The sequence below is a fragment of the Bacillus rossius genome, chromosome 1 (genome assembly GCF_032445375.1).
Source record: "Bacillus rossius redtenbacheri isolate Brsri chromosome 1, Brsri_v3, whole genome shotgun sequence".
In the NCBI taxonomy this organism is placed as follows: Eukaryota; Metazoa; Arthropoda; class Insecta; order Phasmatodea; family Bacillidae; genus Bacillus; species Bacillus rossius.
The window spans coordinates 321,381,220-321,403,988 of record NC_086330.1 but is presented as its reverse complement, the minus strand read 5'-3'; the positions used below and the strand labels follow the sequence as shown (position 1 = coordinate 321,403,988).

Here is a 22,769-nt window from a genome sequence, read left to right as displayed (position 1 = left end):
TTTAAATGCTTGAATGAAACATTAATTAAAAATATAAAATTAAGCACCAATTTTCGTAAGAAGTACTCAGTATTATCTCGAAAGAGTATTTCATTAATGTAAAAAGTTACGATATCTTTATTGTAGTATCACTGGTGTCCAGAGGGTGTGCGAGGTGTCGGTGACGGCACTGACCTCATCTCGAAGTCGTGCAGCTCCTGCAGAGTGAGCGTGTTGGCCACGTCGAGCAGCTGCTTCATGTTCTCCTCGCGCCGGCTGCACTCGTGCGCCGCGCTCGTCTTCAGCAGCACCGTGGCGACGGCTGGGCTCCCCGGCTGCGCGACCACCACCGACTGCCTGGGCTGCTGCTGCTGTAGGCACGACGGCGACGTCAGCCCCACCAGAGGGTTCGCGGTAGTGTTCACCGCCGGCGGCTCGGCGGCCGTATTTATAGCGGCGGCGGTTACGGCGGCGGGGGGCGCGAGGGGCTCCCCCCCCTCGGCCACCAGGTCGACGCGGAGGTCCGGCGGCGGCGGCAGCGCGGCCGTCGCGGCGCTGGACGACGAGCACGCGGACGAGCGCGAGCTGTGGCGCGAGCGGCGGCGGCTCGAGTGCCTGCGGTGCTGGTGCTTGCGGGCCGGCAGCACCCTCTGCTCCTGCTCCTCCTCATCCTCGCGCACGTCCTCCACGCCCGCCGTCGTCACGAACACGAAGCGCGGCTCGCGGCGCGCCGCCCCCAGCAGCGGCGTGGGCGGCGGCGGCGCCGGCGGCGGCTGCTGGCGGTGCGTCTCGTCCGTGCCGCTCGACTCGTCGTCGCGCTCCAGCGAGAGGATCTCGTCCACGCTGTCGGCGGCGTGCGCGGCGCGCGGCGTCGACTCGGTGTCCGTGTCGGCGTCGTCGGTGGCCGTCACCACGGTGGTCACGGTGTTGGCCGAGTCGGTGCTGGTGTTGATGGTGTTGTTGGAGGAGGTGGAGGTGGTGCTGCTGCCCATGATCACCACCTTGGGCACCTGGTGCTGCGGCGACTGGTACCTGCTGACACGCAACACTTCCGTGCTTCAACAACACACACGCATTACTAAACGCCAATATGGTACATTTGCCTCTAGTACCAAGGTTCACGTTGTTTAAGGGCTTATTGAGAAAATTAAAAGGACATGACGACAGGAAAAGCGGGGCATCAACAAAATGTACTAAAATATTTGTACCAATAAAAATTACCCCTTGACTTTATATTTTACATTTATTGCCTAAAAACAATATTGACGTTTTAGTAATAAGTTTTGATAAAATTAAAAACCATATAGTAATATCGAAAAAGGTTTGCTACAACTACTAAAATTGTCTTCACTAGTGTGCTAAATTTATACTAGTATTATTTTTTTTCTGATAAATTTTTTTTTTAAATGTCAGAATATTTTCAAATTACAAAGTCCACAGAATCACGAAAAATGTAGAACAAATAAATGGACGCTGTTTTATGTCTCTGAAAATAATAAAATTAAATAATTCTCGGCACAAATAAGCTACTTATATGACTATGAGTTCGGTACTCTCAAACAATTAAAAAAATAGAATTCTTGAAAAAATTATGTTATGATCAATCAAGTGTGTGTATATATACATATATATACACTATAATAATGGACATAATGTGGTTAGCCATTTCTGTCTTAAATATTTAAAATGAAAAATTCGCTAAAAAATACCAAAATAAGTTTATTATTTATTCTTGTTTTGAGAAGAAATGCAAAGTGTTAAAATTAATATTGATTTTGGAAGTTTTATGCAATTCCTTGAAAATATTTACATAATTATATAATATTTAAGCTGGAAAGTTTTAAATTCTAAATGAAAATAACTTTTTAAAAAAATTTTTTACGATAATATTGGACGTAAAAAATCCTTATTTGTAACTAAGTTTGTACTTATGGTTAATATTAAAAAATAAATTTATAGAACCGTATTGTCAGAGTTCATGTATTCTTATTAAAGAAATCGTCAATAGTGTCAAATTTCATTTCCAATAGCTACATACACACAGGTTCAGTAGCGGCTGATAAACATATGCAGAATTTTTATATTTGATTGATATTTTTCACTAAAAATGGAGCCCTGTATAGCAGTTGTCATACCATAGATCACAAGGCAAGGATATAGTCTATTGAGCATGAATGGTCATGCGTAAACAATAAATTTTAACCTCTTCTATTAGATTACAAATTTTTGCATGGGGCTTATTAGTTTATTTAATGTGCGTGCCTGCTATACATTGCCAAGTTCAATCACACATTATTAATTGTAAGAATTAATTCCTGCTGATTAGGTAATTCATTACTGAACTCATATGCGTCAAAGAAGTTTTAGCATTAAACGTTACATTAAAAACAGCTCTATGAATTCCACAAACCTGTTTGTCGCTGAAAGCATGGGTACTGACTAGCTGAAATTTACAGAAAAATGTTTGTCAACATTTAAATTGACTTTCTTAGAAAATGATTGGGAAAAACACAGCTTAAAAAAAGTTAACAGCCTCTTGCAGGTTTTGCGTATCATGATCTTTCTAAACATTGGTTGATGTTCCATTTTCAATTGGGAAACTAAAAGAGAGGAGACAATCTTCGAGACAAAATTAAAAAAAAAAGCATTGCAAGGCATGTGTGAGTGTATAGGTGAAACCGGATTGTATTAATTAAACTGCTGAAATGTGATTGTGTATAAACTATACTGACAGCGAAAAAAGATACAAGATCTTGGTTGGGTGGTTGGGACTGGCTGCTACAATTAGTGAACTCATTATAATTTGCTTTTTAATTAAGTTTAGAGGTTTAATACAACTTTAATAATGCCATCAAATAACACTATTAAGTGTCTCATTAGAGCTCCTATGTTTGGTTTCTGCCTCAACAAGGCCAAATTTTTAAGTAAGCAATTAAAATTTTCTACTACTATATAATAATTTAATTGATAAATTCAATATGTTGTCTTTACTCCCAACGTCGGTTAATTGCATTTTAATGTCATTGGATTCAATTAAACAACATTACTACGGATGTTTCACTATAAAAGCTTTACAGTTAATCACCGACTAACCAAATTAAAACAAGGTATGTATATATATATATATATATATATATATATATATATATATATATATATATATATATATATATATATATATATATATATATATAGGCTAAGCAATTAAAATACACTATTTTCTTTTTCTAATTACAGCATGTAATTCCGAAATGTTTGAAGTTCTAGGGAATTCATAACTCTCTTCGTATGATACACATATTTATTAAATTAAAAATTTATTTTTTAAGTATTACCGTCACCAATATATAGTAAATATAAATTATTCATTCAAATAACTCAATAATTTCTGTGAGTTTCTTGCGTCCCTCCCAAAATTTTTGAACAGCAATGTCTCACCATCCTATTATTTCCGTGCAGTATAGTACGTGTCTTTGGATGCGCAAATTCAAAGGCACGTCGGATAGCCTGGATTTTGATTGACCCGAATTAAGTTCAATCAAGTTTTCATGATTAAAACATTTGGTTTGAATAATTGTGCCACATAGTTTCTCTCTAGAAGTTCGTTTTCTGTGGTTTTATTTTCAACTGGACGACGGAATTCGAAAATGAGTAAGGGCTTTTGGAAACGAATTTCGGCAAAGAAGAGCATGGCTAAAGATAACTGGGGCAAGTTGTTCTAATTGAAGTAACTCCTCGAGAAAAATAATTAAATAAATATATGCAGTGCACTGACAGAGCTATAATAGTACGGCTAGTGGGTTGCTGTGTTATCGCTGTAGAGAGCACGTGCCCCTGATCCACAGGAGGAAATATATTAATATTTGTTATTTTTAATCATTTTCACGTTTCTTATAAGTACCTGTTAGGTTTATTGCGTGTTTATTAAAACAATACATAAAACATCCATACGTTAACTTTAAAAAATGTTAATCTCCTTACAGATCACTAGAATTTTCGAGGGATTATGTAATATTGAGATAGACGTTAAATGTTTGTGTCATGTTGTGACGTTGTAACAACCCACCCCATTGCATTCATGGTAAGTCCTAATTAACATTATTTTATTGCAAAATACGGACTAATAAAAAAATATCAAGCTGTGGTAGGTATAATTTCTCAAGAGCTGATGCAATGAATAGCGTACGCAGTAATTAAAAGAAAGGTATCCAGAGGACTTGATATTTATCATATGACATTATGCAAATTTGTAAAGAATTATATAAAAAAACAGGAGTATACGCTGAAAATTGCTACAAAATTAAGAAAATTATTTTTAATGGAGCATAGGAGAAACATGAAAGTGCGTCAGTTTTCTTTGACTCATTACTAGACGAAATAACCTGAAACCCTTCTTCCTCCTCAATTGGAAGAGGGGTTGCGTCCCAGACTCACTCTGGGCGCGAAGGGAAAAAATAAATATTAAAACCAGGCATAAAAAGCTAAACAATATAAATTCCCCACACCACTGCCCAGGGGTCAGGCCAAAAAATTTAAAGGATATAATAGCAGAGTAACCATTAAACAAACAAGAGGCAAGACTTTGGACGTATGTTATTAAAAAATAGAAATTTGCAAAAATAATTTTTACTATACATAACCATACAAGCTTAGTTACAAAAGCTGGCGTTAATAATGGCAGCATCTTATCCCCATTTGCGATACTAACAATAACCTTTAAAAAATCGTAAAAATATAAATACTGATAACAACAAGTATAAAAATATATAAGGGCGTGAGGCGTGGCCACTATAAAATATCAAAATTTACTGACTGCCCTAATACCAAAAATCAAACAAGACAATCAATACAAATATATAAAAAATCTACAAAAATAATACTGAAGTACAAACAAATTATTTAAATAAAGTTCTTAAACTCTCAATCAACGGTTTAGTCTTTCTTCAGATGTTCGTTGCTAAAGACTTGCCAAAAAAACAAAGTTAATATCCTAGGCGTGCGCTGGCTTCCTGACCTTCCTCACCAACTCCAGAGTCTAATGCCACGCCGGGCCATAGGTACGAATTCACAAAGGCGTGAACGATGACCAAAAAAAAATTATCTTATTTTTAAGGGAAATGTAGCAAAAACTCTTCACGTAACATAACCATGTTACCACAGAAGTATTTATCATCAGCTTCAAACAAAGTCTTACTTCTTTATTAACTTGCCAATGATTTTATAAAAACGTAGAATGGCCGCACCAACCCACATCAGGCTGCGCATGTAGTTCAATACCGATCGCATACTTTTAATAATACTGCACAAGCTGATATATTAGCTAAATGCAACTTTAAGTATGCCAATTCCGAAGACAAAGTCTCAAAAACAAATTGCAAAATGTTCGTTTCTTCCAAACTTATACTTTTATTACAACTACAGGCAAACGGGCGACCTTATTAAAAAATCCCACACTGGAACAACGTGTGAAACAAATGGGCCTCTTCACCAAACAGGCTAATAAAAGTTCCGTCCAAATAAAATTTAGTATGGGAAAATACCCAGTTCACTAGGTTTGCCAAAAACCAGTGCAGCACCACGAGGGTAAAAATCAAAATCGCGGCCTCTCTTTACCTTGATTTCTTCTGTACCACAGGGCAATCCATTTGCCCTGTCACCCATCGTGGAGCCTCCAACCCAATACTCTTCGTCGCCCGTTGCCGTCCGGCATACCAGTCCGCGCCGTCACATGGCTCTGTCCTCGACGGTCGCTCGGCACAAACTCTCTCGGCCCAGCTGATTTTTTCTTCCCGGCAAGCCGAATGTCTGACGTCATCAGCCAACCGCCGGGCGCTCGCCAAGTGGTATTTACGTGAAACACAATCGATGTTCTTAAACTCATAATCGATAGCTACCAAACGGCGTATAACTAATTAACAGAAACAAATATAATTAAAAAAATTTACAGATAGATTAACATTAATTAAAAAAGGCGTAAAAATACGTGAAATAAAAAACCATATAAAACTAGAGACCAGCAACAAAAATAAATTACAAGTAAAAATGTGGCCCTGCCGGCCACAACCTCCGCCTTGAACAAAAAAAAAATTTAAACAGCAATCTTAAATAACTAAAACGTTAAAACAAAAACCCTGGACTTGGAGAAAAGTATTCACAAAAACTTCTTATCCAACAAACCAGCCCAAACTCAAACAAACAAACCTGCAACAAGGAAAACTTGCCTCCAAAGCCCCAGTCAAAATTTCAACGCTCAAAAAAAAAAAAAAAAAACAAGAGAAGGATTTTCCAACAAGTAACGGAAAAGACAAACTAAACTCACAAACCGAACAAACGGGATCTAAGTATGCCAAAACAAACAAACAAGCTCCAAAGTCAAGTCCGAAACGTATTAAACAAAACCTTCTCTCTTAAAACAAAAAAAAAAAACAAAAACTAAAGACCACTATAATTCCTGGTGCTGTTCTTGCTCCCGCTTCTTTTTAAAGCAAAATTTTTCTGAATGACCATTTTTGCCACAAAAACCACAAACAAATTTATTAACCTTCGAAACCGAGCAATCCTTAGCAAAATGCCCTACCTTATTACACTTAAAACAAGTCTTATCAATTTTTTTATTACCCGGCGTTTTAAAACAAACCGGTTTAAAATTGATTTTGCCTTTACACTTATCGAATTCACATTTAGCGTAAAAAATATTATCTACCTGGATAGCCCAAGTGTTGAGTTCCTCCACACTATTAGGTCTGCCAATAAATGCGCATTCGTGTCTGATGGCAGGATTTAGTTTTTCCAAAATAATAGCTACAAAACGGTGATCATCTAACTGCAGACCAAATACATTAACGTGATTTCTAATATCCTGTATAAATTCTAAGGTGCTTTCATTTTCCCGTTGAAAACGGAAAATCAATTCCTTAATTAGATCGTCCTTCACCCTCTTAGGGCACAAATATTCCCACAAATTCTCTTTCACTACCGACCATCCAACAGACTTATTTATACCTGACGTAATCACGTCTCTAGCGATCCCGCTACATTTAGTCGAAATACACCTTAACAATTCTTGCTCATTTTGTAAACAACAATTAGTTTTCAAACTATCTACCCCCAAGCAAAACTTTATTAAATCTCTTGGCCCACCGGAGCATAAAGATGGCAACCTATCCAGTTCTTTGAAAAGTAATTTACTTTGCATAGCAGTATTCAATGAATTTACTTGGCTGATCTCCGAATTCTCCACATTTTCCTCAACAGGTTTTTTCCTCCCTTCTTTAATGTGGGTACTTAATTTCCTGCGTAAGGAATCAATGTCATCCTCCAGACCACTCTCTACTCCCGCTGCTTGCAAATTAGCGTAAACCTGTTCTTTGGGAAGTTTATAAATCCAAGAAACTGCCATTATTAAAAAAATCAAAAAAGTCAGCAAAATCGCAAAAGTCCAAAGTCTCTGCCGAGCAGAGTGGCGCAGGTTGAAACCCTTCTTCCTCCTCAATTGGAAGAGGGGTTGCGTCCCCGACTCACTCTGGGCGCGAAGGGAAAAAATAAATATTAAAACCAGGCATAAAAAGCTAAACAATATAAATTCCCCACACCACTGCCCAGGGGTCAGGCCAAAAAATTTAAAGGATATAATAGCAGAGTAACCATTAAACAAACAAGAGGCAAGACTTTGGACGTATGTTATTAAAAAATAGAAATTTGCAAAAATAATTTTTACTATACATAACCATACAAGCTTAGTTACAAAAGCTGGCGTTAATAATGGCAGCATCTTATCCCCATTTGCGATACTAACAATAACCTTTAAAAAATCGTAAAAATATAAATACTGATAACAACAAGTATAAAAATATATAAGGGCGTGAGGCGTGGCCACTATAAAATATCAAAATTTACTGACTGCCCTAATACCAAAAATCAAACAAGACAATCAATACAAATATATAAAAAATCTACAAAAATAATACTGAAGTACAAACAAATTATTTAAATAAAGTTCTTAAACTCTCAATCAACGGTTTAGTCTTTCTTCAGATGTTCGTTGCTAAAGACTTGCCAAAAAAACAAAGTTAATATCCTAGGCGTGCGCTGGCTTCCTGACCTTCCTCACCAACTCCAGAGTCTAATGCCACGCCGGGCCATAGGTACGAATTCACAAAGGCGTGAACGATGACCAAAAAAAAATTATCTTATTTTTAAGGGAAATGTAGCAAAAACTCTTCACGTAACATAACCATGTTACCACAGAAGTATTTATCATCAGCTTCAAACAAAGTCTTACTTCTTTATTAACTTGCCAATGATTTTATAAAAACGTAGAATGGCCGCACCAACCCACATCAGGCTGCGCATGTAGTTCAATACCGATCGCATACTTTTAATAATACTGCACAAGCTGATATATTAGCTAAATGCAACTTTAAGTATGCCAATTCCGAAGACAAAGTCTCAAAAACAAATTGCAAAATGTTCGTTTCTTCCAAACTTATACTTTTATTACAACTACAGGCAAACGGGCGACCTTATTAAAAAATCCCACACTGGAACAACGTGTGAAACAAATGGGCCTCTTCACCAAACAGGCTAATAAAAGTTCCGTCCAAATAAAATTTAGTATGGGAAAATACCCAGTTCACTAGGTTTGCCAAAAACCAGTGCAGCACCACGAGGGTAAAAATCAAAATCGCGGCCTCTCTTTACCTTGATTTCTTCTGTACCACAGGGCAATCCATTTGCCCTGTCACCCATCGTGGAGCCTCCAACCCAATACTCTTCGTCGCCCGTTGCCGTCCGGCATACCAGTCCGCGCCGTCACATGGCTCTGTCCTCGACGGTCGCTCGGCACAAACTCTCTCGGCCCAGCTGATTTTTTCTTCCCGGCAAGCCGAATGTCTGACGTCATCAGCCAACCGCCGGGCGCTCGCCAAGTGGTATTTACGTGAAACACAATCGATGTTCTTAAACTCATAATCGATAGCTACCAAACGGCGTATAACTAATTAACAGAAACAAAAATAATTAAAAAAATTTACAGATAGATTAACATTAATTAAAAAAGGCGTAAAAATACGTGAAATAAAAAACCATATAAAACTAGAGACCAGCAACAAAAATAAATTACAAGTAAAAATGTGGCCCTGCCGGCCACAAACCAAATGAGCTTACGAGTGCGCAGTGAGATTCAAAGTGCCTAATGTTCCACCGCCTTGGCGTGAGAACAAAACAGCTGGCCCCGATTGTTTGATCGGTTTCTCGGAAAACAATCCCAAGCTTTCAGTTAGAGCTCCAAAACTGACAAGTCCCAGATGTGTAAAAAAAAATATTCTGAAAATTCCCTCGCCACTGTAACGAGACACTTCTGAGCTCAGCCAGGGCCGTCTTAGGCTGGAAAACCACCAAAATTAACCTGGAGTTAGAGGAAAAAAGTCATCAGGAATATTTTTTGATCACTCCCTAAAAGTAGTTAGACCCTTCTAAATGCATCACCAATGGTTGGACGTTACAAACGACGTATTATAAAACATGCAATATTATAAGACACCCTAGAAAAAATTACACTTTGTAGATGTTGTAACATAAAAATGAATTTATGTATTTTGTTTATTTTTCCTTATTGTTTTTTATGTTAAATTAATGTAACAAGTTAATAACTTCTCTAAGGATATTTTACTATAATGTATAAATACAAACGTACCTAATGAAATCATGGTTATCTTTAGAAACTGTAGCCCACTAGATGTAACAACCTATCCAGGAACGTTAACAACTAACCGCGTGTTGACACTGCAAGTTGTTACATTTCGACTTTCTGCGTACAAAAATTAAATTGAGGAAAAAAATGTAGTGAGTCATTCAGTACTCGCCAGTGATGTGTAAACCTCTAACCTCAGTACAAAGCAAATTCGTGTGTTCTCATGCTGTAAATAAAGTTTGAATACGAAACTAGGACTTGAAATTTAACGTACTATTATTTAAAATAATGTTCAGAGAGATTTTAATAAAAAACGGTACAAATTATCCCCCTTTTGAAAACGTAACTATAATTCCGTTTAAAAAGATGGTACTATAGATTTCCCAGGGATAACAGAACAAAAGGAGTACTGAATGCGTCGTTCGTAAATGCCTCAAGGCTGAACCTGTGGCATTTACTCCTAGACCCGAACTATCATCACCTACGTTTTTGATGTTATACTTCTTTAGACACGATGACGGTGAAACTTGTATGCACCAGAAATGCAATAAAATAAGTTCACATGCAGAAACTGCTATAGCCAACCGCCAAATTGTCAAGATGGTGGACCTACGTGTGGCAAAACATACACCGGTATATATTAACTTTTGCAAACATCGGGGAATTTACTATGTATTGGTGTGTCAAAGTAAACTTTACGGTAGTGTAACTATTCTGGAATACATTTCGTAAACTTGAATAGTAATAGCCAGAAATAATCGCAACCTAAAAATGCATTGAAATTTATTAGGCAGGAAAATTGTGTTGGAACAAACATGGCGTCAAATACTTTGAAAATTTTCTTGGCTCTATAATATTACGAAAGTGGCGCTATTATTTTAGTATTTTGCAAAATAAAAGCCGCAGTCAAATTGATACATCAAAATAAGTATTAACCTGAAACATTTTGAAACAAATATTATAACACTAAGCATAGTACCTATATATATATATATATATATATATATATATATATATATATATATATATATACTATATATATATTGGTTTTTGCTTAAACGACAGAAATCAGATTATAATAATTCCTACAAACAAAACTTAAATTTATTGAACTGATTAAACATTTAAAAATTAAAAGAAATAATTTCATTTCGAAAAAACTTTTACTTTTCATGGCGCAAAAATACGTGGGCTAACAATTTTTTATGTCTCTACAGAATAACAAATGCGGGGTTATATATATATTTACATTTCAATGTTAACCAAGGAATGTAAACATTTCAAAGCATATTTTAAGTTGTAGTTACTTCTTTGTATAATGATAAATTATAATATTATGTATTTAATATAATTATTATAAAGATTAGTTTGGCACAAAAATACACTTATTACATACCCTGATGTCCACAAAAGATAATATATATAGATGTATTACGCGGGTCCACCATATTTTCGAGATTTCTGAGACTTCCACAGATTGCAGCACCATGTTTACACATTACCTTTCCAATCGAAATCCAATTTTATTCACATAAAATTATTAGTAAAGACTTTCAAAGCCTACGTTTTTTGTTGGCCTGAGGGAAGATGTCATACCTTATAAATAATCCAGGCACTGCCATTTGTATATTTTCTTTAACACATTGCACCCTCTGTCCAGATTAAAATTCACACATGTATAATTTGGCTATTGATATTTTATACATGTTGTATGTAAATAATATAACTGGCTTGAATGTAGTTTGTAAAGTTATTGGTTTGTTGTCCTTCAAGGCGATTCGAACTAAAAATGGTTCCATGAGGACGACTTTCGAATGAACACTGGTAACCATTCTTATCTCCAAATAACAACATGAATCTATTAGGTTTGTAACTATGAACCAGTAATGTAATTCATTAAAGTGCAACCTGGACAGAGGGTGTAATGGGACATCGACGAATGAAAAAAATAACAATGACTTAAATCAAATAAACAATGGTGTGCATTCTATCCCGATACCAGAAAATTAAGTTAATTTTGCTGGTCTCTACTGCTAGTACTTCAGTGCGCGTAAAATTAAACTTGGGTATCATTAAAATGCAGACAAACGTTTTTGGCTTCTAGGTTCTATTCACTTCGAAGGCGAAGATTTCTTCGCCATTTCCATAGACCTTGCAGTTCATCATCTTCGGGGTAGGAGCTGAGTAGGCAAATGGTAACCTGAAGATGGTGACTGAATTGTTGACGGTAACTTCAGTGAAATATTTGCCTTCAACGTGACTAGACCCAGAAGACAAGCAAATTCAGACAATGACCACGAAAGCATGCCATCGTTATTATAAGTATGACCTAGTCTGTTGACAGATTAAAACACATATTGTGCAGCTGGCTAGTGGTTGGGGGTGTGGTTTAGGGTTGGTTTACCTGGTCTTGTTGATCCTGCTGCCGCCGGCGGACTTGAAGTGCAGGCGGCGCAGCGCGGAGCTGGCGGTGGAGATGAGGTCCTGCCCGCCTGCCGAGCTGGCCTCCTGGGGCTGGGGGAGGCTGGTGGTTGGGCCCGACCGCTGCATCACCGTCATCTTGCCCTTGCCCGACGGGGACCTGCTGCCGCCCTGCGGAGCACACACACCGAGACCTCTCAGCTTCGCGATACCTCAACTCCCAACACGTATCTCACCAAACAGTGATGATGATGTTCTAACTCTCAGCTTCATACCTCCCAACTCCCAGTATATTGCCCATCAACCAGTGATGATGCTGTTCTAGCTCTCACCTTCATGATACCCCAACTCCCAACATGTTGCTCATCAACCAGTGATAATGCTGTTCTAGCTCTCACCTTCGTGCTACCCCAACCACCACCACATTATTCATCGACCGGTGATGACAATGTTCTAGCTCTCAGCTCCATGATCCCCCAACTCCCAACATGTAGCTCATCAACCAGTGATGATGCTGTTGAAGCTCTCAGCTTCATGATGGCTCAACTCCCACCACGTTGCTCATCAACCAGTGATGATGCGCATCTTGCTCTGAGCTTCCTGATCCCCCAAATTCCAACACATTGCCCATCAACCAATAATGATGCTATTCTACTGTCTAGGGGCCAAGTTTGGTTCAGTGGTGAGATATTCACCTTCCATACTGGCGATCCAGATTATGTTCATGCAGTATCCAAACTCAGTTTTTCCACGAGTGGAAACCGAACTGGATGTCTCCAAATGGCTCCATATGACTCCATATGACTAAAAGCACCTTCCAATGGCTCTTTGTTGCTCCATATGGCTAAAAATAGCTCTATATGGCTACACATAGCGCAATACTGCTCTATGTAGCTTCAAATGGCTACACATGGTACAACATGGCTTCATGTGACCCCATATTGCTACAAGTGGCTTCACGTGGCTCCACATGGTTCCACATCTTTAAACAGAGAATTCGGCTTTTCACACTATCACTTTTATTTCAAACGAAAACACATCACTCATAATAATACTCAAATTCACATCAGGATATCAAAAGATTTTATTTAAAAGAATAATTTCTACAAATTATTCTGTATGTTGTTAGTCGCCAGTGATGCTGTATTTTACAACCTATGTTTGATATTGGCCTAAAAGAAATAAACAATCAATTTTCAAATTACTAACTTATATTATTATTGTTTTAATATGTCATGCATATTTGGTTTATACAATTCATGCATTAATATGAAACCCGCTTACCTTAGTTTTTCTGGTTCATGTGCGAATATTTTCATGCACTTAGTGAAACGATCAAATGTCTTAGCCAGTACACCAATATGTTTGGATTTTCCAATGATGTGTAACCGATCCCTTTTGTTTCTACCAATGACTTGAAACATTTAATGTCAATATAATGTAAATAATTATATTAATACTCTTAATTTTGAAAACCATCTACATAGTCATCATCACCAACACTACTTCAGTTATAATCACATAAAATTAATAAACATTACCCCTAGGGTTTTCCTCTATTATATCATGATGTTCCCACCTTTTTGGGACTAGAGCTTTATCACAGTCTTCGATCTCGCTAGCTTCGCGTGCTTTTATAATTGAAACTATAATGAAATTGTGTTAATTTATTTTAATTTTTCAATTTTATATTATTTTTTTCCCCTGTGTTCTACTAGTGATATCTGAATTACTGTTGTTAGCATCAGCATCTTCCACCTTCATCCCGCTTAACTGGAGGTTTTAGACTCGCCGATTTCATCAGTAAACTTGGTGGCACAGGTATTACGATGTTTACTCCTGGTTTAAATCAACCATAATATTTATGACAATGATTGCATATAAAATGCTTTTTGATAGGAACACAATACAATCTATTAAACTCATGATGCTTAGCATATTATTTCAAAGAAAGGTTCTTGGTGCAAAATAACACTGGCGACCTCTTGATACCACTCACTGCACGTAAAGATTCAAAATTAAATTTTACGTCGCTTAGCAAACTTTACCACCCAATTGAAATTTTTAACGAAATTGACTGTTTGCATCAACCGATACAATTTTTACGGTAATAATCCTAGTGATATCAGTATCATCGCACACAATTAGAACCACCTTAATACACAAAGCACTTACTAACTGCAGTAGGCTCCTTCTGAGGCAATAGGAAGAATGATGTTGGTAACCCTTGCTTTATGGTAAAAAAATACTCAAATTTATATTTTAAAGTAAAAATAACATTCCATTAAAAAACACAATATCAATTTTTGAAAATAAAATTATGTTACCGAAAGTTACTGAAATGTTAATTAAGCGGTATTGTTCGTTAAGCGATGAATTAGCTTCAGTAACCACGAAATATGCAATTCCATCAGCGAGAGTTCTTTTTTCATTCTGAAAAGATAAAGAGCAAAATAAGTTATTTTCATCAAGTTTCGCATTACGTCAAAATAGAGTAATTGTTTCAGCTATGAAAATATTACGAAAATTGTCTTATTCCAACCTAACGCCAGTTACAGCCTGCATCATAAGTTCGTTTACATTTAGCCCAAAAATGCTCTAATCGAAACTCATCAATACAAACATCTATGCTCAACTCGATGCACACTGGTACACATCCACACACACATAAGTTCAGATTAGCACAGATCCACACCAGTAACACAAAATTTGACACACATCACCCACACACACGCTCAAATCTACGAACATAGGCAAATATCAATATACATCACCAATCATAACTAGGCACGATTACAAAAATGTATCCATTTCCTGTTGCTTCCATATCTCAATATCTCTAACTGATACATTTTAATTGTGCAAAATAACCAAAATTTCTATACTATTTCATCAAGTGTAAATTGTACTCTTTACCATCAGCACATAAGAAAAATCTTATATTTAAAACCATCTGCAGAGGATAGCAGAAAGATCATGGAAATATAATTTCGCACTTGGAACCTGGTCACCTATCTGTGCATGCTGGCTCGATTCCGTCCCTGTATTTCAGTTTCATTACAAACGCAAGTACGTTTAAGTCCACCATAAACTTGGATCCTCGAAAAACCTACAAGCATTCAATGATTGCTGTTGATTCTGAATATCCCCGCGTGATCGCCAGGTATTGTCACGTGCATTAGTCCTGAAAATTGTCGAGGAACTGGTTCGTTTCCGGAAGTGAACAAGTAACTAATTCTTGGCTTCTGGGTTGAAACTACGTCTGTGGAAATGATGGTTGGTGTCCCGATATTCCGGCAAGCTTTGTTGCAGCCTTCTTCAAGGGAGACGAATGACTTAAGGCCCAAGTGTTCTGGTACATTTATGTTGTTATTCACCCTCGAAGATGGCTGAAACAAGGTACATAGAAACGTCGGGCAGAACATAAATCCTTATTTTAATTTTTTAAGCAACTTCAAGTGCGAGTGTGTGTATATATGTGAGGGTATATATATGTTTATATATATATAGTTGGTTAATACATTTTATGTGATAACTGATAAGTTTTTTTTAACCTAATATGTGATTAAATAACGGATAGTTTCAGTTTTTAAAATATTACTGAATGGTTTCATAAGTTTTAAATTTTCGTAAATTATATTTTATTGTTCTTGTTTATCCGTACTTAGTTTAAATTTTAAATTTATATTGTTTACTTTTTATTTGTATGCATTTTTTCAAGTATTCACGTCTGTTTTTTCTATTTACTGTTTTTAAAATAATTAAATTTTTCTTTAAAATATGTGTTACAGTGTAGGAAAAGGGGGTGTCCATGCAGTTACTTCACCACATGTAAAATTAAGACCAATATAAAATATAAAATAGATAATCTATTCAGACGTGGACTGAAGGATTCAAGAAGTGCTCAGTACCCCATGGGCCTGGAATCCTACGACATGGATCTGGGCTGCCCAGTGTTCCCCCGCGGACTGGCGGCTCAGGACCGCGTCCACTAGTGTCGCAGGCGCTGTTGGAGCGAGCTACTCGGCCGCCCGGTGACGAATGGCCTGCGTGTGAAATACCGTGGACCGTTCGTCATTCAAGGTCGAGACGCAGGCAGGAGGGGTGGCCGGCGGACTGTCTGCTCCGGGTTCCTGCCGTTTTATTACTGCCGTCGCGTACATCACATGCTCCCCTTCCCCCCACCCCATCTCTTTTTTCACCCCTTGTATCTCTCAGCAGAGATACAGTCCACCTACGATGGCCAACCCTTTCTACCGTTCGGGATTAACAAGCGGCCGGCGAGCCGGTCATCATCAGAGAAGATCCTTGCTGGGAGTGAAGCTTCAGGAATAACAATGGCGCAGCCACGTAAAGTAAAGCACTCTCCGTTGTGAAATAAGTTTCGATACCAACGACCCATAAAGCCTGTTAATAAAGGGATGGTTATCTAATTGGTAAAGACATGCGAATTTCGCCTAAGTACACGGAGACAGGCTCGAGTGTATACCACTGTTTATTTGAATAGCGTTCGACATCACCGTGAAGGGCAACAACATATAAAGAAATACTCTTATATTGTTTTGTATTTGGAACATAAATTAATATGTGGCAGCAATCAAAGAACTACAGACTCTGACTTATTTAGGTATAAGTGTGTGGAGCTTATCTTGGTACCACAAAATAGCGCGAATGTTCCAGGGAACTATACAAATGTTCCTGCAATACTTACGAAACTATCAAAAACCATGACTTGAATGTTCTGAATACAGAACATTCTGTCTCTGATCCTGATGTTTTATAATTCAAACAATATGCCACTTTAAATTGATACTCATAACAATATCAACTTAAAATTGAAAATAAATTATTGATTGTTTATAATGCCAACATATCACCTTAGAATAGGAATTCTCATTAATTTAAAGATTTGATTTGGTGAGGGTGCTAACAAATAGCTCAAAGTTCTTCAGGCTTATAACAGAGCTATATTCTCGTTTACCATTTTCGATGGTAATTTGGAAGTGCATAAGCTGATGGGTTCACTCTAGCATCCGAAACAAAACATAATTTTTAATCCTACTGTATCACTGAGTGGGTTTCCTTTGCAGATAAGACTACACAAAGAAAATATGTAATAATAAATTTCATATGATTTCAGATGGATGAAGTGGTGGGAATGTATCATAAATTGACAACGGAAAATTTTTCGGATACATTTCGCAAAACGCTAAAAAAAAATAGTTGCACCTTTGGGATTATTATGCACTTGGCTCAGTGTTTATGTGGAAAACTAAGGGATAGGGAGATACTACAGATAAAAAAAGTATCAATTTCTGGTCAACCCAGTTGAGACGTCTCACAAAGGAAAGAATACATTTTTTCATTCTTACAATGGGAAAGATTTTTTTAGACGAAACCAATTACGGATTACGCTGAAGCCATTTCTACGGTGCCCCCCGATAATCATCGTAGGCAGAGCCGGAATTATGATATACATAGGGTGAAATATTATAGTACGCTGACTGCGAACAAGTGAGAATGTTTTCGTACGCTGCATGCGTGCAAGGGATGAATTATGGTACGTCCCCTAGGCCACCCACACCTACCCTCTCCCAAAAAAGTTTGCTCTTCGCGATCGTTTGCTGTTTTACGGCCATGTTGTACGATGTCACGACTGCCATATCGATTCCAATGTTTGCTGGCGGGCACCGCTGGTGTAACTAGCAATGGCGCATGTCCAAAAACAAAACATCATAAATCAAGCAGAATACTGTGGAGTAGGTAGGTACATCTCTGAGGTCACTGAACCCGCGAATGTTTGCACAGGGCCCAATCATAAACCACACATAAACAATGATGTGGACACAGAGATTCAAATAGGTTTTGTTTTTTATCGCTCACGACCTGGGGGTTCAGAAACAGCGTCGTCAGCTTCGCGGAACAGTTGAGTGTCACCGGGCTCGCCTTGCGTGTTGGCCCGCGGGAGAAGGGCGTTGACAGCGGCGAATCAGCGACTTTCCCGGGAGTTGAGAAGGGGGGATGATACGTGGTTGGGGAGGGGGGGGGGGAAGAGGCGCCAGGTTTCGGGCAAAGCGCGGTGATGTCTGCCGACGGAAATAGAACCCGCGACCCTCTGATGCAACTTGGGCGTCAGCCAGAGAAGGCGTGTGGTGCGTCTATTATCCTTTCGCCCGGGAACTGCCCGGCGATCGGCGGAAGAATAAAAAAAAAATGAGGGGAGGTGAGTATTGCTCTGGGGAAAAAAAAATGGGGAAAAAATAGAGCGGGTGAGGAGAAAAAAAAATATATCGCGGAAAGGAAAACAGAGAGGGATGGACGATCCGCGATACACAAAACTCCAAGGGAGGAAAAAAAAAGGGGGAGATTTCAGATGCAAATGAACTAAACGGTCGTGGTTCCGGTAAAAGAGGGATGAACGTGACGCAACGCATTATGCCTCTCTGACAGAACCCCACGCCCCCCAAAAAAATCCCATTAGTGTCCTTTCCCACGGGAAAAAAAAATTACTCTGCACTTTGTGAAAGACGGGTTACCAGAGTAAACAAAGTGGTGCATTGAACAGGGTGGAAAATTCTAACGATCCCTTTAAACTGTGTTGGACATAATTTTTTTTTATTGTAACAGGGATGCTGAACTTTTGTTAAACTGAACTTTATAACACTGTTAAAGTAAAAAAAAAAAGTTCAAAACTTATAAAAAAATATTTTTATAATGAATTTGTACCATATTTACAATTTGAGATCCAGGAAGAACATTACAAAAAAATGTTAGCGAGTCTTTTAGTACTCGCCAGTGATTTGTAAACATCTAACCTATGTAACGAACAAATTCATGTGTTCTCATGATGTTTATGTTGCATATAAACTCAAAATACGAAACACGGACAAAAAATTAAACAAATAACTTTTTTATAATAATGCCAAAAGTGATCAACTGATAAAAACTTCATAAATAAAATGCGTTTTCGCTTTTCAAATATGAAATTATCGGTATGCGAAGCACATATATTATTTATGCCCCTGTCGCTAGTGTATGCTGCCTGAATCGTAAATGTTGCTTGCCACCACCAAACGCAGAAACCAGAACAGCACTAAACAACAGGAAATTTTAAACTATCAGAAACGGCTTTGATAAAACCCCGGCTTTAGACCTGATTTCCGACAATAAATTATCTTAAAATAGTGCCCGTCTTGTTAAAATTCACTAAAAAAAACTAATAACAAAGTTTCCGCACACGTTACTAGACAAACTTATATTGAATTACTAAAATATTAACATGAACAATTTAAAAAAAAACATTGCAACACTAAGTATATTTTTTTATTGGTTGTTACCCTAAACGATTGAAATACTTTCTACAAGCATAATTAATCTTATTGAGCTGATTCACAATTATTATATAATATTATATTATAGGCTAAAAAAATTCAGTGACGTGATTCGAACCACGTCCCTTGAAGTAACAAGCGCACGCTATACCGCTACGCTGCTATACCTGTTAGGATAATGTATATTATTTCATTATAATGCAAGTTTTCTTATTTTTTATATCTTGGGATTATTTTTTACAATACATTTTTCCTGGGAAGTGTCAATAACATAAAGTTTCATATGGCACACCAATACATTTAGTATACACCCTAATTTTAACGAAAGTGTCTACATACGGGTTTATGTTGCTACATGTGGGTCCGCCATCTTTGAGTCTCATAATTCCGTTTATCGACTTCCGCTCTATTGTCACGAAATTGCTCCTAGCAAATGCCGTATACCGAGAGCTAAGATATTTATACATGTAAAAAAAACGTATAAATCGTTTACACATTCACTAAAGAAGTAGTTAAATGGTGAAATGATTCAATTAATATCTGCTCTTTCACGTATGGTTCACTCTATTGCGTTTTGCTATTGGATAATATTTATTAACGTCGAATCTATCTCACTTAAGGCGAATGTTGACTGGCCAGAACTGAGTCAACTGAAAGTGATCCTACAGTATGAGGAATCTGATTATTCCATAGAAGCCGGATGAGTATGAGAAAAAACTTAACTAACACAGATTTCACGATGGTCATGTGAAGCCCAGCGCTTGTATTCTTGACTAACTGCCATCTATTGTAAATACACTAAGTGACCATGGTTTTCTCACACTTAGTGGTGTGTGAATGTGTCCACCCAAAGGTTCTGGTTTATAATTTCAGGTATATAATTTTGGACGTAAATTGTTTTTAAATGTATAATTATATTAAGACTATCATGAAATGCTCTTAAAACCAGATTTTACTATGAATCTAGTGGTTTAATTAAAACCAAATAAAAAATATGTGAAAGTTTATATCGTACCGTCGAAAAGACGCTTTGAATTTTGAATATTAGGAAACTTAAAAAAAAAAAATATTGTGCGACAGACTATATTTCAATATCGAAAATATAAAGTTTTATTTTATGTGTAACATCTTAGCTCTCGATATACGGCATTTAGTAGGAGTTATTCCGTGAATGGGACGGAAGTCACATGAAACGTAATTGTGTAACCACGGTGCTGTCATCTGTGGCGGATGGTGCGAACCAAATTTTACAAAGTCAAAAGGGAACTTTATAGTATTTATTGTTTAATGAATTTAAAGAAGATGGACAGTATTTTGATAAACCTCTTTGTCGAAAATCAGGTCTAAAACCAGGGTTTAGTATTTTTTCAGGTCATTTTAGCTTTTATCGGAGCCTTTTCTTTATATAGTTTAAAATTTCGTTCTGCAAATGGAATGATTCTATATTCGACGTAGCCGCTCCTATAGCGAATTCTAGCGGCGGGTGCGCAAACTACGTATGATTAACGTCAAGAAATGTAGTTGAAAACCCAATTCGCGTATATTTATCACGGTCGGAACTATTTTAAAGAATTGTACGTTAAATTTTGTGTCCGAGTTTTGTATTACAAGTGTATTTGCAACATAATAACAAACGAATTTGCTCGTTACCGGTGTTACACACATGTTATAATACATATCTGATGAATAGGTATTGAAAGACTAGCTCACCTTTTTTTACAACTGATATACTATAATTAATCTGATTTACTCTAAATTACAATGATCCAACGATCGACTAATGAAAACGAAAAAATCAAAGAAATGAGTCACTTGCGCTTACTATAGATATGTGACAACGCAGCACAGTGTTTAAATCACCACTCTCGCACTCCACAAGAACCGGGTTTGAATCCCGATATGCAATAACGTTTAGCTAATTTTTGTAGAATAACTATATCACCATTAAAATTTATCACTCGGTGGTAACCAAGTATTAATGATTCCATTAAATGTTAACAAAATACGGAAGGTACGTGTTTCACGTCCACGAGAAATTTTCCAGAAATTATTATTTTTTATTTCTTTGTTGTAGAGTTTATTGCTTTGTTGCAGAGTTATTATAATTTCTAACGAGAAGATTGTACTGTCTTGAATTCTTAGATAATTGCAAAAATATTATAATGCATTTAACACTATCTCCATATTTCTTCTCCTTCACCTGACTCTAGTCTGTCTTCCGCTTGCATTGCAGCACAGAGAAAGTTGCGCCCATTGTTGCTAGAATAATGCTACCCGGCTTCTTAATATTAAAGTTATTATTTTTTACTATCGATGCATGTAAGCATGTAAGCTTTACTTTTTTTTAAATGGACTAATATTTAATTTTTCTAAGACTAAAATATAGTGTTTTTTTATGGTGGTATTACAATTGTATACATTATGAAAGAAAAAAAGTAAAATTCTAAACACCAATTTATTATTATTATTATTTCACAGTTTCTTACCTTCCTCATTATAAGGTACAGCGATGAAAAATTCCTTTATAAGAAAAAACTTTTCCAATTAACATTCCTTAGGGTTAAAAGTTCACAAAATGTTAACGAGTTAGTATATATTGTATTTTTATCATTCATACAGAATATATTTACTTATTCATGATTAGGTCCGGAAAATTGATTAAATATTGTAAAACTATTTATTCCCTTTCCACCCTCAAGGGTAGATTTTCTTCATTTTTTTAAATCCACGTGTTTTAGGTAGCCAAAAACTTACTTATAGGAAAGGTTTTTACCTAAATCCTGCAGATTTCGGCTGCTACCAGTACAACTAGACAAACATTCAAAAATATAAGCAAACCGAAGCAAGCTTTGAAAATAAAATAATTTATTTGTGTTATAAATATTGTAGATAGTCATTATTATAGTTTCATATAATGCGCAACCTTTTGCCCAAAAAACAATTTTAGTGGGTAAACATTTATTTGAAATTCGGATTCTTAGGCTTAAAATTATATAAACTGATTAACTAAAATATAAATTTTTACTAATATCTGAGTACCCGTAAAGACTCATAAGAGATAGCAAAATTAAAATAACAAACATGAGTGAGTTTTAGATTCGTCCAAAATTTTGGCTAGCATACCGATAAGATATCCTTCTGCAGTAAGATTTCAGTTCCTCTTTTTATGTAAAAACAATTAAAGAATATTTTATTTTGTATGGAAATAGTTTAACCTTACTTAATATTATGATCTATAAACTGCTTTTTTTTTATGTACCATCATAGTGATGTGTTGTATACAACATATTTGCGTTTGATCACTTACCTTCTTTATATGGAACATGTTACATTCTTCCTATATGCTA

At 36.8% G+C, this 22,769-nt stretch overlaps 1 protein-coding gene across 1 annotated transcript in view; it reads right to left on the bottom strand.

Moving 5' to 3' along the window:
- Positions 1-12,429, bottom strand: part of LOC134527990 (AF4/FMR2 family member lilli-like) — a 194,781-nt gene extending 182,352 nt beyond the window's left edge. Inside the window, exons 1-3 of the mRNA XM_063361139.1 lie at positions 12,424-12,429; positions 12,075-12,262; positions 175-1,014 (exon numbers count right to left, since the gene is read on the bottom strand). Of these exons, the coding sequence (XP_063217209.1) occupies positions 175-1,014; positions 12,075-12,262; positions 12,424-12,429 (1,034 nt within the window). The remainder of the gene's footprint in view (positions 1-174; positions 1,015-12,074; positions 12,263-12,423) is intronic.
- Positions 12,430-22,769: the final 10,340 nt, after the last annotated feature.